Source organism: Rhinoderma darwinii, chromosome 1 (assembly GCF_050947455.1).
Source record: "Rhinoderma darwinii isolate aRhiDar2 chromosome 1, aRhiDar2.hap1, whole genome shotgun sequence".
NCBI lineage: Eukaryota > Metazoa > Chordata > Amphibia > Anura > Rhinodermatidae > Rhinoderma > Rhinoderma darwinii.
Window position 1 is genome coordinate 40,906,515 of NC_134687.1, and position 16,644 is coordinate 40,923,158.

At 43.3% G+C, this 16,644-nt stretch overlaps 1 protein-coding gene across 1 annotated transcript in view; it reads right to left on the reverse strand.

Moving 5' to 3' along the window:
* STK32B (serine/threonine kinase 32B) overlaps positions 1 to 16,644 on the reverse strand; it is a 221,574-nt gene that overhangs the window by 125,290 nt on the left and 79,640 nt on the right. The window contains exon 4 of the mRNA XM_075849055.1: positions 13,337 to 13,510. Coding sequence (XP_075705170.1) covers positions 13,337 to 13,510 — 174 coding nt within the window. The remainder of the gene's footprint in view (positions 1 to 13,336; positions 13,511 to 16,644) is intronic.

The window sequence follows — 16,644 nt, forward strand, 5'->3', positions numbered from 1 at the left end:
TAAAAGGCACATATATAGATGCACATATATACAAGCACAAAGACACATTCACATACAGACCCATATATACCCACACAGGCTTATATATACACAGTGCAGATAATGTAGTAGACGTTACCTGCATCCTATGTAACAACACAGATGAGAGACATATATAGACACATAGGCACATATACACACAAACTGGAACATATACACATACAAACACAGAGACTTATATACACACAGACATATATACACATGCAGACTCATATATAGACACACAAGCACATTTACACACACTGGAACATATACACATACAAACACAGAGACATATGCACACAGACATACTGGAACATATACACATACAAACACAAAGAGTTATATACACACACACACACACAGGCACTTACCATCTCTCCTTGCTGACAGGCTCACAGGTTTCTTGCAGGGCGGGCTGTGGGCGGAGCTTTCTCCTCTTCTCTTGCTGCCTTGGCTCTTGTTTACTCCGTGTGTGTAACTAAGAGCAGAGGACAGAGCAGAGACAGAGCCCAGTGTCACCCTGAGCACTCACACAGGTCGCTCACCCCTAAGGCTGGCCCTGGTTTAGACAACCCCTTTTTAAATGCCCAATTAGGACATCCTTAGTTAAAAGGCCCCCACTGTTCCTGTGAATAAAGGGTCTGCAGCATAGTAAAAACTTTTAGGGGCATGGGATGATCTTGAACCCATCTTCGCAGGTCTTATAGCTTTTGCCTCCATGGCACGTGTCTCTTTGGTAGTTATAATAGTTGCTTATAATAGCAACACAGTTCTTTTTCTGTCTGTGTTACACAGCCGGGGTATTTTTATCTTTTGTATTTTTTTATTTTTAAGACTCATTTTTCATAATCGCCCTATTCTCTCACTGAGGTAATCTGCAGAGTACACTCAATCCATAATACTGTCTATCCTATGAATAATTGGAGAATGTCTATACATCTTTTTCATTCTAAATGAGAGCCCCCATTTCAGGCAGTGTCAGCGTTATTTATTTCCCTGTTCAGCTTCTTACAGTAATATCATTACCTTCTCTTACTGTGAATACTGAACCTGAAACAAAATTGTATCCTTCGGTAAGTTACGTGGAACTTTGAAAATTTATAGCTGAGAAACAAGTGACCCAAATTTATAGGCTGACAATATATATGAATCCTTTATTTCACCATTTGCCGACTTGATACTAGGAAGTTTCATGAACTTTGTAGACTCTTATATAGTAATATGGGAGGAAGAGATGATTGAGTTTAAAGGGGTTGTCTGCTTTAGACAATCAAATTTTTTCAGAAAATTAGGCTTATCGCAGAATGTCTTATTGCAGGTAACCCAGCAATCATCTAGAGGTGCACCTGGCAGTAAATGTACAATTTCCTCGCAGCACCACCACAGGAGAAATGAAGTACTACATGGTGCCTATTGAAATCAAAGGACTGTCCATGTTCTGCACATACCAAATGTGCTGGGTCCTCCAGAGTTCTTTGTAGCTGCTCTACACTGCAGTTATTGATGTCCCAAATGAGGGTCTCTCCGCTATCAGAGTACCTTAATAGGGTATTAGAAATTAGTTTTTCTAAGCAAGACAACAGCTTTAGCTTGGGTGACAATAGATCTCAATAGATCTCACAAAAAGTAACATCCTTCAAGTTCTTCAAATGTAATTATGGAAAACAAAGTTAGGTCTAAGGAACGAGCAATAAAGCCAAGAGAAATAGACTTTGAGCAATGACATTCAGTTTTGCTCCCCTGAACTGTAGCTTGGTGGTGTGAATACAATAATAATAATAATATTTATTTAGTTGGACTATTATCTTCAACATGATAGTATTAAATATATATATTTATATACATTATCTATATGGACAAAAGTATTGAGCTACCTATGCATTTTACCTACAGGAGCTTTTATGATATCCCATTCTAAATCCATATGCATTAATAAGGAGTCGGTCCCCCCTTTTGCAGCTAAAACAGCTTCCACTCTTCTGGGAAGGCTTTCTACAAGCTTTTGTAGTGTGTCTGTGGGAATTTTTGTAAATTCATCCAGAAAAGCATTTCTGAGGTCAGACACTGATGTTGGAGGAGACGGCCTGGATCGCAACCTCAATTCTAGTTCATCCCATAGGTGTTGGATGGGGTTGAAGTCAGGGCTCTGTGCAGACCAGTCAAGTTCTTTTGACAACAAACTCACCCAACCATGTCTTTATGGACCTTGCTTTGTGCACTGGGGCACAGTTATGCTGGAACAGAAAAGGGCCTTGCCCCAAACTGTTCCCACAAAGTTGGAAGCTACAATTGTCCAAAATGTCCTGGTATGCTGAAGCATTAAGATTTCCCTTCAGTGGAACTAAGGGCCCCAGGCCAACCCTTGAAAAGCAGGCCCATAGTATTATCCCTACTCCACCAAACTTTACAGTTAGCACAATGCAGTCAGGCAGGTAACGTTCTCCTGGCATCCACCATACCCAGACCCGTCCATCAGACTGCCGGATAGAGAAGCGTGATGCATCACTCCACAGAACACGTTTCTACTGCTCCAGAGTCCAGTGGCTGCTTTAAACCTCTCCATCAGACACTTGGCATTGTGCTTGGTGATGTAAGGCTTACATGTTGCTGCTCGGCCATGAAAACCCATGCCATGAAGCTGCCAGCGTACAATTTTTGTGCGGATGTTAATGCCAGAGGAGGTTTCAAACTCTTTGCACCCGATCTGTAAATTAAAGGGATTTTCCCATGAGAGACATTTATGACATATCAACAGGATATGTCATAAATGTGAGATAGATGCAGGTCCTACCTCTGAGATCCGCACATATCTCCAGAACGAGGCCCCCTAAACCCCGTTCTAGCTTTGTCTGCTCACGCTGCCTCCCGGCCACTTCCTGGTTATATGGTTGTGAGTTACAAAAACAGAGTAGCTCACTGTGCTACGCTGTTTCCGTAAGTCTCGTAGTAGCGAATGGCAGTTACGGAAGCAGCATAGCATGCGAGCTACGCTATTTCCGTAACTACCATTCAGTTCTATGGGACATACGGAAACAGCGTAGCTCAGCAAGCTACCCTGTTTTCGTAACTCACGACCATATAACCTTTTTCATGGTCGGAGTTCACCTCATTCAGCTGCAACACAGAGCAGCAGAACGGGGTTTAGGGAGCCCCATTCTGGAGATAGGTGCGAGTCCCAGAGCTGGGACCCACATCATTCTGACATTTATGTCATATACTGTGGCTATGTCATAAATGTCTCTCATGGGAAAACCCCTTTAACGCGGTCTGACACTTAGTGACTGAGTTGCTGTGGTTCCTAAACGCTTTCACTTTAATACTACCACTCACAGGTGATCGAGTAATATCTAGGAGGGAAGAAATTTTACGAACTGACTTGTTACAATGGTGGCATCCTATTACAGGACCACGCTGGAATTCAGACGCTCTTTACAATGACCCATTCTTTCACAAATGTTTGTAAAGGCGACTTCATGGCGAGGTGCTGTATTTTATACTCCTATGGGAATGGGACAGAATGAAACACCTGAAGTCAATGATTAAGAGAGGTGTCCTAATACTTGTGTACATATAGTGCATATTTTCAAAAAGTAAAAGAAAAAAACTCTCTCCTGTAAAAACAAAGCACTACTTTGAGACTGTAAAATTCTGGAGTCTTTGCTGCATTATTATAAAAGATAATTCTTCAAAGGTCTGTGCTGTCAGGTAGTAGATAGACCTAAACATCATTGAACCTAATCTTTATCTTTAATTTCCATTTACAGCCTATAACATATTTTGCAGCCTTAAAAGGTATGTCCACATTTGCAACCAAATTTACTTTACTACTCCAATGCATCTAAAATAAAAAAATGAAGCAACTTTCTAGTTAGACTTGATTAAAAAATAATAATTTCTACCATTTGTTGTGTACAGTTCCTATACCAGCCTGTATGTCTCCATGGTTACAGACTACAAACAAACTCTGTGTAGTCTGGTTCTACAGTCATACTCCTTTCCATCTGTCCCCTTCTTCTTGCTAACTCACTGAATGTATCTTAGGAAGAAGTAGGGGACAGTTGAAAGAGAGTGACTGCATGATCAGACTACACAGGGTTTGTTTGCAGTCTGTAACCAAGAGACACAAAGGTCTACATATGTCTGTAGAGGACAGCATTTGCAAGGCTTTTTGCAAAGTTGCTACTTTTTTTTAGATGCATTAGAACAATTAAAAATTGGTTGCAAAAGTGTACATACCCTTCAAGTATAACAGAGTTCAATTGCCCAGTTCTAACTTACTGTACAGTAAAATTCTTATAACAGCAGTATAAGTGCGTTCAGTATAAGCATAAATAGTAACAGCCTATTGCCAATTTATTGTAATATGCAGTACCAGCAGAGAATATACTGGCATATAGTGGTAGTTTATTTCTAAAGGTTTGCCCTCAGTTCAACAAAGATAAAATACTATACTTGACTTTCCATGTGGAAATGTAGTCCCTTAGATGATTTATTGGCAGGTTTTGGATTATGTTTAAGTATCCGGTAGGGCTGCACCAAAAAACATCCACTATGGGATGCAGCGTACGACCTTTATAATTTCATGTTCATATTGTGAATTCCCCTGAAGTCACGCTACTATCCCTAATACCTGTATCCATTACCCAACTCAAAAAAGGAGCTGCACTCCCTTCCATTAGGATCAGACTACACAGGGTTAATTTGTAGTCCATTACCATAGAGACACATAGGTTTGCATAGGAGCTGTAGACACAAAACTATACATTTTTTTAAGAGAGATTATTTGCAAAGTTGCTTCATTTTTCATTTTATTAGAGTGATAAAAACAAAAATTGGTTTCAAAAGTGGACCTTCCCTTTTAACTTCCACCTTTCTGACTCCTCTCTCTCTATTCTCCTATGCACCACAGTGCCCCTTATTTCGTTTTATTCTATTAATAAGTTGTTTTGTACTATTTGTACCCATCATTGTGCATAATGCTTAGGTTATGAATACAACAGACTTGCATTCCATGGCTTCAAAAATGTATAAAATATTTTTTTCCCGTAAACCTGTATTCTGTGGTGAGATCATTCTCTATATTTTTTGTATATGTTCACATTTCCTTGTTTACTATCTTCCTGGGAAATCAGAAAATCCTTTTAACTTCCAGTAAATGAAAACTTTTAGCTTCGGTCTTGGTAATTTAATCAATGAATATTTACTCATTATGGTTTAACGTTGCTTTTAGCGTAGTACTGTTTGACTCCGCGAGCTGCGTGTAAATGATACAACTATATCTGAAACAATCTAAGTCCAATTTGAAACGTCTTTTTTTCTGTTTACTTCTTATCTGTCCTGCTGTGATTGTTTTTCCGCTTCTGTGAGTTTTTTTGGATGGTCACAATAACCTTCAGCAGTTTAGCACATAGTTTGTTTCCCAAGAAATAAAGTCAAATAACTTTCACTAATTCTTCTAATTTCATTAACGTTCTTACTGCAATAGCTGCTAATTCCAATTAGACAAAGTTTATGAAGAAACCGTAGTTAATTTGGAGCTGTTATAGTTTTCCACCATTTTGAAAAAGACCAGTATAAATAGCGTGTGACTAAAAATAAAAAATCTGTCACATATTCACCTTTCAAATTCCCCAATGTTCGCACAACAGTTGTCGTCCCTACCAGTCTTTGTTTACTATGCTGCAACGATTATATAAGTATGGATTGCTCTTATCGCTGTTAACAGAAGTTCGGGTGCATGGCAGACTTAAAGCAACCCTCTGGTCCTCCATAAAACTTTTACACAAAAGTGGACATGTATAGTTATAGTACCTGGTGCCACCCCTTTCAGTGTTTTTACGGCAGATCCACCCATGCCTGGTCCCCCCTGCATTCATCTAAAATATGCTTTGGTAGTCTGAGACATTCCCCGTACTCTCAGAGGGAAAGGCGCTGATGACATCAGCACTGGAAGACAGAATGGACACAGTGGTGATATCATCATCTCTAGTCCACCCGAGAGTAGTGGCGAGTGTATCATACTACCGAGGCACAGTGTGCATAGGCTGCTCATTTTAGATGAATGCAGAGGTGACTGGGAACCAGTGGATCTGAGGTAGAAACTCTACAAAGGAGCACACCAGGTACTTTAACTATACATTCCTCATGTTATGTAAATTTTTTATGGAGAACCGAAGGGTCGCTTTAAAGTGCTTTTCCCACCATATAAATGTACAGCATTTCCACAGCTAATGCCATAACTCAGTGGTGTAGCTACATAGGGTGCAGAGGTAGTAGTAACACCTTGGCCCTGGTCCCTGAGGGGAGCAGAAAGGCCCCTCTTCCACACAAGAAGACAACAGTATTATAAAGTGCACCTGGTAGGTGGGGGGACCTATTACTGATTTTGCACTGTAGCCCAGGATCTTTAAGTTTTGTCTCTGCTATAAATGTCTCATACGTGGGTTTTCCATCTCTGGAATTCCCATATCGGAAAAAATGGGGGCTTTTGACCTCAACTCTGTCAGACGAAATGGCCACCACATCCAGGCTGAGACTGAATGCAGAGACGACTGCACATGTGTGCTGCCCTTTCTTTTCAAGTCTATGGGAGTTGAGCGGTGGAACGGGACAGACGGACATCGAGGGAGTTCCATACTCCCAGGCACTATCCAAGTCCATCGTCCCCTCTACACAAACGTATTGAAGGTTACCAGCCACACAGTCTGGAGAATCGGCTCATTCGGCGACTTTTTCCTTTAAAGCCTACCATCCGGCCTGAAGCCGCGGCCTAAATTTACAGCCGCCGCTCATGCGAGTCGCGCGCCAAACTCTGCGGAGCCCCAGGACTGGCTGAGCGATGCTGGGGTCCCCTCTGCTACCTCTCCCAGCTGGCTGGGAGTACCAGAAGTGCCACGGGTTAACCCACGGCCCCCACAAATAAGAATCCTGGAGACGTGGCCGCCATATTTTATATTTTCCTGCCTCGTACCTGCTGACCCATAGAGAAGCCTCAGAGTACAGACGGTGAGTTTTTTTGTATTAAATACCACTTACATGGGCTACTAAGGTTTTAATATGTGAGACCTTGATACGATTTGGAGCAGCCACCCATATTTAGCATTCATTCCACAACATGGTCAAGATCGGACCGAGCAAAACCAGAGACACATGGCAATCCTAGAACTTGAAATCTAGACAATTTCATAAACCTAACTCTACATCGCATGCGGCAGACTTCCCACTCTTTATATCTGACAAGATGGCCGCTAAGAACTCCCTAGTCCCTATACAGGAGGAGGACAGTGATACTGAGGACATTTTAATCTCAAAAGATCTTCCGATTTCGAGATCATTTATTCAACGTGCTCTGACCAAAGCTCTTGACCTCATTATACGAGACTTCCATGATATCAAACAAGATATCAAACAGATTGGGGCTAGGGTGGAAAATTTGAAAACTACCCAGGCACAAGTTATTAACTATTCTGAAGCTGCTTCCACCTCTTTCAATGCATGCCAATCTCACCTAAATAAAGTGGTAGACAGGCTGGAAGACCAGGACAACAGAGGCAGAAGTAATAACATTAGAATAAAAGGTCTCCCAGAATCCACTCCTCCTGAGTCACTGCTTTCTACGGTAAAACAGGTATTCCATTCCATTCTAGGTGATAATTACAGAGAGGAGATCTCCATAGAAAGAGTGCATAGAGCCCTCAAGGCGAAACCTAAACCCTCTGATCCTCCCAGGGACATTATTTGTAGACTCTTTCATTCTAGGATATGAAATGATATTTTGAGATTGTCCAGGGAAAGAGACTCAATATTATTTGCAGGTAGCAAACTCTTCTTCTTCCAAGACTTGTCCCTGGTCAGTCTCAACAAAAGGAGAACTTTCAGGCCTTTCACAGAGGTCCTAGGGATGGTAGGCTGAGGAAAAGTCCAACTTCACACCAAGGAGACCGCAGAGGGCTCTCCAGAACTTTGAGGTGAACTGAACCCCCCGATAAGACACAATATGCAGAAGCAAACCGTGCAGACGGAAGATGTGTTGGATAAAGAGATTGACAATGTCCATAGCAATATGTTGCCATGGGGCATTGGGCGCAGCGGCTTGAGCAGGCTAGCCGGTTTGGAGTGGGCAACTTTATTTGCTGCGCACACCGTGCACGAGGAGACAAAGTCTGTGATGTCTTTGGGCAGCGTGAGCCACCAGAACTGACGGGCAATTAGGTCTTGGGTATTACGGGCACCCTCGTGACCTGCCAGTTTAGAACTGTGTCCCCAGTGGAGGATTCTTCTTCTGTCTGCCAGACGCACAAAACTCCTCCCCGGAGGGATGTCTCTAACTTGCAGAGGGTTGACAGGGATGATGCAGGATGGATCAATGATATTCTGTGGAGACTCCATAGTGTCCTCTGTCTCTAACAACCTGGACAAGGCATCGACCCTCACATTCTTGTCGGCAGGGCGGTTGTGGAGTACAAACTGGAACCAGACGAAGAACAGCGACCACTTGGCCTGACGGGCCTGCTGGGCCGTCTGGAGATAGGTGAGGTTCTTGTGGTCTGTGAGTATTAGGATTGGATGAGCTGCGCCCTCTAGTAGGTGTCTCCACTCCTACAGAGCCAGCTTGATGGCCAATAATTCTTGATCCCCAATCGAGTAGTTGCGCTCTGCGGGAGAAAAAAGCTTGGAGTAATACCACTGTCTTGCATTTGGAGCCACTCTGGAACAGAAGTGCGCCAGCACCAACAGAGGATGTGTCCACCTCCAACGAAAACTTAATTGACACATCAGAATGATGGAGGATTGAGGCTGACGTGAAGGCCTTCTTTAAGCTCCTGAATACGTCCTCTGCCTCTGGAGTCCACACCTTGGCGTTCATGCCCTTTTTGGTAAGGGTAGAGATGGGAGCTGTCAGTGAGGGGAAGTTGGGGATGAACAGCCGGTAGAAGATGGAGAATCGCAAGAAGCGTTGTATGGTCCTGAAGCCTTGAGGGCGTGGCCATTCCAGGACAGCCTTTACCTTCTCAGGATCCATTTTGAGACCTTGATCAGAGATGATGTAGCCCAGGAAGGGTAGAGAATTTTTCTTGAACACGTACTTCTCCAGCTTGGCATACAGGCAATTCTCCCTTAATCAAAGCAAAACTTGACGGACATGTCTTTGATGAGTCGCTGGATCCGGGGAAAAAACAAAAATGTCATCGAGATACACCACAACACAGACATAGAGGAGATCACGGAAGATGTCATTGACAAACTCCTGGGAGACCACGGGAGCGTTACACAGGCCGAAGGGCATCACCAGGTATTCGTAGTGCCCATCTCAAGTATTAAATGCCGTTTTCCATTCGTCACCCCGACGAATCCGGATAAGGTTATAGGCCACCACAGGTCTAGTTTGGAAAAAAAAAATCCTCCTCGTATACGATCAAACAGTTCTGAAATCAAAGGCAACGGGAATCTGTTCTTTACCGTGATCTGGTGGAGATCCCGGTAGTCAATGCAGGGTCGGAGAGATCTGTCTTTCTTTTTAACAAAGAGTGAGGATTTTTAACAAGGAGTGAGGATTTGCGTATGAAGCCCCTCTCTAAATTCTCCTTGATATAGGTGGACATAGACTGGGTTTCAGGTACGGAGAGAGGGTATACTCTACCATTACTCTACCATGGGGAGGAGGCGAATCAGGAACCAAGTCAATAGGACAGTCATACGCCCGGTGTGGAGGCAACGTCACTGCCTCCTTCTTGCTGAAGACATCCGAGAATTGAGAGTAGCAAGGGGGCAACCCTGCCAATGACTGATGCAGAGGAGGCGGTACCGGATGCATATGCCCCAGGCAGTGGTCGAGGCACTTGGGACCCCACTGGAAGACCTCTCTGGAGTTCCAATCTGGGACTGGTGCGTGTAGACGGAGCCAAGGCAAACCCAGCAGCACAGGGTTGACGGCCCTGCGCAGGATAAAAAAGGAGATGAGCTCAGAATGAAGGGCTCCCACTTGAAGCCTCTGCAGTTTGGTGACAGACAGTATTGGGTGTTGCAGAGGCAGTTCATTTACTGAGGCAACGATCAACGGCTTCTCCAGAAGAGTTGTAGGCAAGTGAAGGAGATCCGCTAGGTCTCATAAAATGGCTGCAGAGCCAGAGTCCAGATAGGTAGAGGCCAGGTGAGTCCTCTCACCAGCGACAATAGACACAGTGATAGACAACTTTGCAGAAAGTGCTCTGTTAAATGCTGTGTCGCCCAGGGTTGTCTCCCCAACCAATCCTAGGAGTTGGAGTTTTTTGGCTTCTGGGGACACATGCGCACGACATGGCCTCCGGGGCCGCAATATAGACAAAGTCCGGAAGTGCGCCTGCGCTGTTTCTCCTGGACAGATAGTTTAAGTCAATCCACCTGCATAGGCTCCTCAGGTGGAGCAATAGATGAGGACAAGAGGGGTTGCTGGAAGTTGGGAGCCAACCTAGGGAGTCTCCTTTCCCGACGGATCTTTTCCTGAGCCTCATATCAACCCGGGTAGCAAGTAAAAAAAGGTCGTCCAGGGTAGGTGGTAGATCACGGGCAGCCAGTTCATCTTTGACAGTATATGCCAGAAGGAAGCTACCAATACCTCGTTGTTCCAAGACAGCTCACCTGTCAGGGTCCGGAACTGGATAGTGTACTCGCCCACGGAGGTGTCCTCCTGGCGATAGTTCAGTAGGGAGGTAGCTGCCAACGAGACTCGTCCAGGCTCCTCAAACACAGTGCGGAATAACCGCAGGAACCCCTGCAAGTCACAGATCTCAGGTCCCTGTCGTTCCCAGATAGGGTTCGCCCATGCCAGGGCCTTGTCAGCAAGCAGGGAAACAATGAAGGCGATCCTGGCGCCATCCGAGGGAAATGCTCTGGCATGCAGGGTGAAGTGAATTTGACACTGATTGAGAAATCCCCTGCATGCACTTGCGTCTCCGTTGAAGCGAGGTGGTAGTTGCAGCTAGAACCGGGGATCAGAACTGGTGCTGACAGGAGGTGTAGCAGGAGGATCAGCCGGAGAAACTGGAACAGGAGCAGAAAAGGAAGGCGCTAGCACCCCTAGCTGTTGTGCCATGGCGTTACTGCCACAAGTAGTTTATGCTGTCGTGTTCGCAGGTCCTGCAGATCCGCTTTCATGGCTTGAGAAGGTGACAGGCCCTTGAATTGAACAGCGATGTCCATGGCCTGAGTGTACGGTAATGGCGCAGGGTGTGGACCCACTGGGCCATACCGCATAGCGGGATAGCAGCTGGCCAAACAGGTATAAGCAATGTCTATAGTTCTGGAAAGGTATAGTACCTGAGGCAGCGTAGACAGTAGCGGTGGTTTCAGGCTGAGATGAGGCTCCGGCAGTAGGCAGGCACCAGGCGGCTGGAACACAGCAGTTGCAGTGGAGAGCACAACACGACTCCAACACTTTAAGGCAAAGGGGCACGGTAGCACGGGATACAGGAATCTCGAAGCAGGAACGGGTACAGTAGGAACTGCGAGACACTAGGAGACCATTTGCAGAGACAAACTAAGGTAACACAACAATGCTCAGGCAATGAATGGAAGGGCATAGCCCTTTTTATAGTCCAGAGGCATTCTGCAAGTGCGCATACTGGCACTTTAAGGCCGAGCACGCACCCTGCAGGAGCCAGTACCACGATACGGAAATGAGTGCCGGTGTCTCCCAGGAGGGAGATGCCGCCCGGCACTCATCCGTCCATGGCCGAGGCCGTCAGGGGGTAAGTCAGGACGATGGTCCGCGGCCATAGACGTTACAGATCAAAATAGATCATTTATATCAAATGGAGAAATTGGTGAGTTGGAAAGGTAGGGTTCATTCAAAATTGACCTTTATTTGGTCCCCATGGAAAAATTACCGACATTTCCTTGATTCTGCACCTGTTCTAGACCGGGTTTAATGTTTGAGATCCTCTATAGTACTGAGTATCCTCCTCCCATGCGAAATCTGCCTCTCTGAACATTGTCTATCCTAGCACTTTATTGTTACCCTACTTTAATGACCTGAACTTGCTATCTGTGTTGAAATAACAGGTATGGCCAGAACACCCCCCTTTACAATTTGCTTTCTTTGTATACATGCCTTCTTCATGAACTCCCGTTACTTCAAATGCTAAGGTACATTGTTTTTATATGTTGTTTATGTATATTTATTTATTTAGGGAATATCTAGGCAGTCAGTATGAAGTGTTATGATAAAACATCAACACTCTCAATTTTTGTGTACTCTGTTTTTCTGGCATTTTTCAGAACCGTCATGATTATTATGATATTTTCCTATGTACTCTGTTTGGTATATACTCTAAAGTGGATATATCCTTTGGACATTATGGTATTCCCTGATTTTGTCTGATATTCTCTGTTATATTCTTAAAAATTTGAATAAAAATACAATTTGAAAACAAAATCTATGGGAGTTTATTCTATTTGACATGCCAAGATACTTTATATTTTATTTTTAATATCTCTGCTGTTACTAAAGGGAAAGATTAATTGTTTTCATCTAAAGACTAAAAACCTGTCTTTTTCTTGTAACAAGGCATGAGAACAATATAGAGTTCTTATAGGCTGCATTCGCATGTAGCACCATGTTTTTTTTATTTTGAAATTACAAAAAAAATATTTAGTATCATTATTATAAATTGCATAAGAAATTGTGGCAAAGCCAAAGCAAATACGGCACATGTGACTATATCCATTAAACCATATACTTAAAAAGAACCAATTACCTCTGCTGACAGGTCTATTTTAGAAAATATTTGTATTCCCCATAAAATAACAATTATGGAACCTATTTTCTTAGAACTCTACATTGTGCCGTTCCTCTGTTATTCCTCCTAGAAATGTATGATCAAATTGACAACCGAGTGATATATGAGGAATTACAGAGAAATGGCACAACGTAGAGTTCTAATAAAAGAAGCTCCCCAGACAGGGCTCACAAAGTCAGACAAGTCAGCAGAGGTAGACATAAACCTTTCATTTCACTGCAAGCAAGCAAAGCTTTTGAAAACTGTGAGGATTTGAAACACAAAATATATGAGAAAATTGCAGAAAAATCTGCACTGATCTATTCCGCCACATGTAAATGGGGTTTTGTTTGTCAGTAACATTTTACTGTACATTTTTGAGGATTTTTTTGTGTGCAGAATACGCATAGAAAAGCCATAACAAATCCACCAACATCTGAGTTCCAGAAACAAGAAAATATTTTTTTTTAACCTTTAACCTTAATATGAAAGTATAAGAGGAATGTTTCAGTCTCCGACACGCAAGAGAAAAAAAAGAGAAAAGCCGTACATCCTCTTACCTGTGAATGATGTGGTGTTTCTGTAAATAATCCAGGGCCAGTGACAATTCACATATGTAAAGTTTCACAGCCTCTTCACTAAAATGCACGTTTTGCTGCAAGTGGTAGCGGAGATCTCCTCCTAGGAGCAGGTCTACCACCATAAACATGTCTTCTTCATCTTGGAAAGAATACCTGAAAAATAATGCAGTTGTAACATGTTTACTATTGTTTTATATTTGATATATGGGTATTCCAGTTTTAGTAAATAAAGCTTAGCCATAGTATAGGGAAATATATTGAAATTAAAGAGGCTCTGTCACCACATTATAAGTGCCCTATCGTCTACATAATGTAGATTACAGGAGTGTTTTTTATTTAGACAAACGATTAATTTAGAGTTATGAGCAATTTTAGATTTATGCTAATTAGTTTCTTAATAGACATCTGGGCGTGTTTTTACTTTTTGACCAAGTGGGCGTTGTGGAGAGTAGTGTATGACGCTCACCAATCAGTGACCAATCAGCATCATACACTTCTCTCCATTCATGTACTCACGATGTAGATCACGATGTGCTGTCACCTACTCACACATTAACGTTACTGAAGTGTCTTGAAAGTGAATAGACATCGCTTCCAGCTAGGACGCGATGTCTATTCACAATCCCAACACTTCAGTAACGTTTGTGTGGGACTTACAGCACAGCAAGCGTGATCTCGCTGTAAGCTGTCATTTACAGCGTGATCTGGCGAGATCACGCTTGCTGTGCTGTAAGTTCCACACAAACGTTACCGAAGTGTTGGGATTGCGAATAGACATTGCGTCCTGGCTGGAGGTGATGTCTATTCACTGTCAAGACACTTCAGTAACGTTAATGTGGGTGTATGTGACAGCACATAGTGAACAACTCAGGATCACTATGTGCAGAGTAAATGAATGGAGAGAAGTGTATGATGCTGATTGGTCACTGATTGGTCAGCGTCATACACTCCTCTTTACAACGCCCACTTGGTCAAAAGGTAAAAACATGCCCAGTTGTCTATTAAGAAACTCATTAGCATAAAGATAAAATAGGTCATAACTCTGTCAAAATTGATTGTTTGTCTAAATAAAAACCACTGCTGTAATCTACATTACAGCGCCGATCACATTATCTAGAAGATAAGGCACTTATAATGTGGTGACAGAGCCTCCTTAAGCCTTTAATTGTTTACTTTAAGAGGATACAAATCTGTCCTGGCTTTATTGTGGACACACAAGTGTACGGCTTGTTATAAAAGAGAACCCTGTACTGTAACCAGCTGTGCACCTATGTGAGCATAACATAAAAAAAAAGTTTTACCCATTCATACCTGTGGGGATTTTGATACACAAAGTATTTTAAAAAATTGCAGAATTTTTCCTTTTTGAAAAAATAAGCTAATTTGCTGGAACCGGAAAACCCCTTTAATTGCACAATAGTATTATAATTATATACAATTGCGGTGGCTGTCACATCTTTTCAAAATAATAAAGAAAATTGGAAGAACAATCAAAATGTTTAAGTGAAATTTCCAGTTAAACAATGAGCAGAAGGAAGATAATTATATTGACTCATCTTCGTCTAGTCTTGGCCTTAAAACTAGAGCAACGAATGAAACTTAAAGCATAATTATCGGATAATGAAAATGTTCTGCAACTTTCTAATATCATGTTCACTTAACATTTACATTTCTCTTCATTTCCAAGAACTCTTCTTGCTGCCAATGACTGGAGACATTCTTGCTTACATTCAGAGTCTGAAAACCACTGTAAACTTTGTTCTGTATTCACACAGCTGCAGGCACTTACAAAGTATCACTGTGATTAGGGTAGGGACACGTGTAGCGGCTGGTGAGCGGCCAAGGTGCTTTTTTATAACTCTGCACGGTTTAAATTGATTGTTAATGTCTGCGTGTTTTTTTACAGGTTTAACGGCTGTTTACCTGCAAAAATGCAGTAATTAACAATCATTTCAAAGTCTCAGCGATTTGCGGTAAAAATTGTATAGTGACTCGTGTTCGGCCACGTTGCAGCCGCTGTTATGTGTGTTCCTACCCTAAAAACTATGAGCCTGGAGTCAGGAAAGGAGTGAGATTTGCCCTTTAGCTTATAAAGGATTGTCTAGACCAGGGGTCTCAAACTCGGCCGGGTAAGTGGGCCACATATAGAAAAAATGGGAAGTTGACGGGCCGCATTACTTTCAAATTTGATACAATACAAAATTATTGTTAATCAATTAGTTATTTGAACTACTATAACACTATATTACTATAAGGGGGGATTCACACGAGCGTGATTTTCGTGCGTGCAGGCCGCATATTTTTCGCGCGCCACGCACAGCCCTATAGAAGTCAATGGGGCAGTTCAAACAGTGCGTGATTTGTGAGCAGCGTTTGTTCGCTGCGTACAAAACGCGACAGGTTCCATATCTCCGAGTATTTCGCGCATCACGCACCCATTGAAGTCAATGGGTGCGTGAAAACCACGCAGGTCGCACGGAAGCACTTCCGTGCGAACCGACTGAAACAGCGCACCAGCTGTCAAAAGGATGAATGTAAACAGAAAAGCACCACGTGCTTTTCTGCTTCCAAACATCCAAATGGAGTGTCTTTGAGATGAGCGAACCCGGACAATCGAACCGAACTTCACCGGGTTCGGCCGAACTCGTTTTGGCCGAACCTGGCAAAAAAAATTCCGGTACGCCACGTCAGGAGATAGTCACTGTCCAGGGTGCTGAAAGAGTTAAACTGTTTCAGCACCATGGACAGTGACTACCGAGCCCAATAAACATGAACCTGTAAAAAAAACGACGTTCTGACTTACCGATAACTCCCGGCTTCTTCCTCCAGTCTGACCTCCCGGGATGACAATTCAGTCCAAGTGACAGCTCCAGCCAATCACAGGCCAAGCACAGGCTGCAGCGGTCACATGGACTGCCGCGTCATCCAGGGAGGTGGGGCCCAATGTCAAGAGAGGCGCGTCACCAAGGACGCGTCACCAAGGCAACGGCCGGGAGGGAAGTTCTCGGTAAGTACGAACTTTTTCTTTTTTTTTAACAGGTTGCTCTATATTGTGTTCGGTATTCACTGTCGAGGGTGCTGAAAGAGTTACTGCCGATCAGTTAGCTCTTTCAGCACCTTGGACAGTGACGGGTGTCGACTAGCCTCATCTCTATGATGCCGGCTGCGCGAAAATCACGCAGCCGCGCATCATACACGGACGACACACGCAGCTGTCAAATGTTTTTTGTACGCGCAAAACGCAGCGTTGTTTGCGCGCGCAAAAACGCAACGTTCGTCTGAATCTG